General features: G+C 47.9%; 1 protein-coding gene across 1 annotated transcript in view; it reads left to right on the top strand.

Moving 5' to 3' along the window:
• The window catches only part of RAVER2 (ribonucleoprotein, PTB-binding 2), a 139,574-nt gene that overhangs the window by 1,391 nt on the left and 137,463 nt on the right, over positions 1-720 (top strand). The window contains exon 2 of the mRNA XM_010840220.1: positions 5-122. Coding sequence (XP_010838522.1) covers positions 5-122 — 118 coding nt within the window. The remainder of the gene's footprint in view (positions 1-4; positions 123-720) is intronic.

Below are 720 nucleotides of genomic sequence, written 5' to 3'. Positions count from 1 at the left end.
ACAGTTTGGGTTGGGAGGGGGCGGAAACCAAGGCTTTGGGAGCAAGTTGAACGGGCGCAGGGTCCCGCAGAGTCCTCGGGACCTGGGTGTGCCATGGGGGCGGGGTCACGGGAGAGCGAGGAGTGAGTTTTGCTGCTGTTTGGAGCACTTGCCCGAGTTTGTATGAAACAACTCTGTCCCCTCAGTCTGCTAAGACCCTGGTTATAGAGGTTATCGCAGCGCTCTGGGGAGCCTTGCTGCCGTCTTACTGACTCCGAGAAGGCTTCGAGATAGGTTTCTCTGTGTCTTTGAACCAAATTAACTGTTGCTTTAAGTTCTACATCTAATTGACTTTACCATCACCACCCCCCACCCCGCCCCGCCTCCTGGATTGCCAAATTAACATGCTCGTTTGCTCATTGTAAGAAAACTAGAAAACACAAAGAAGCGCAACGCAGGGTGGGAGTGGGATAGAAATCACCGGTATGTTTGATATTTAAAGATAACACCGTTAACGTGAAATACTATCTTTTCATGTGTGCATGCATTTTTTTTTAAACCAAAAAAACCCCGAATTTCTTTTGACTGTTCAGGGTTTCTTAATTGTCTAGATGTTCACGTATATTTAGCTAGAATTTCTATATTTTGTGGGGTTGGGGAGGGTGGGCTGTCCTGGTGGTTGCAGATTTGAGGCAATTAGTGTAGCTCCCTCCTATACTGGGATGCATGGTATTCCGTGTG

Source organism: Bison bison, unplaced genomic scaffold (genome assembly GCF_000754665.1).
Source record: "Bison bison bison isolate TAMUID 2011002044 unplaced genomic scaffold, Bison_UMD1.0 scf7180017846569, whole genome shotgun sequence".
Classification (NCBI taxonomy): domain Eukaryota; kingdom Metazoa; phylum Chordata; class Mammalia; order Artiodactyla; family Bovidae; genus Bison; species Bison bison.
The sequence above is the reverse complement of the archived record's forward strand: the minus strand, read 5'-3'. Positions and strand labels throughout refer to the sequence as shown.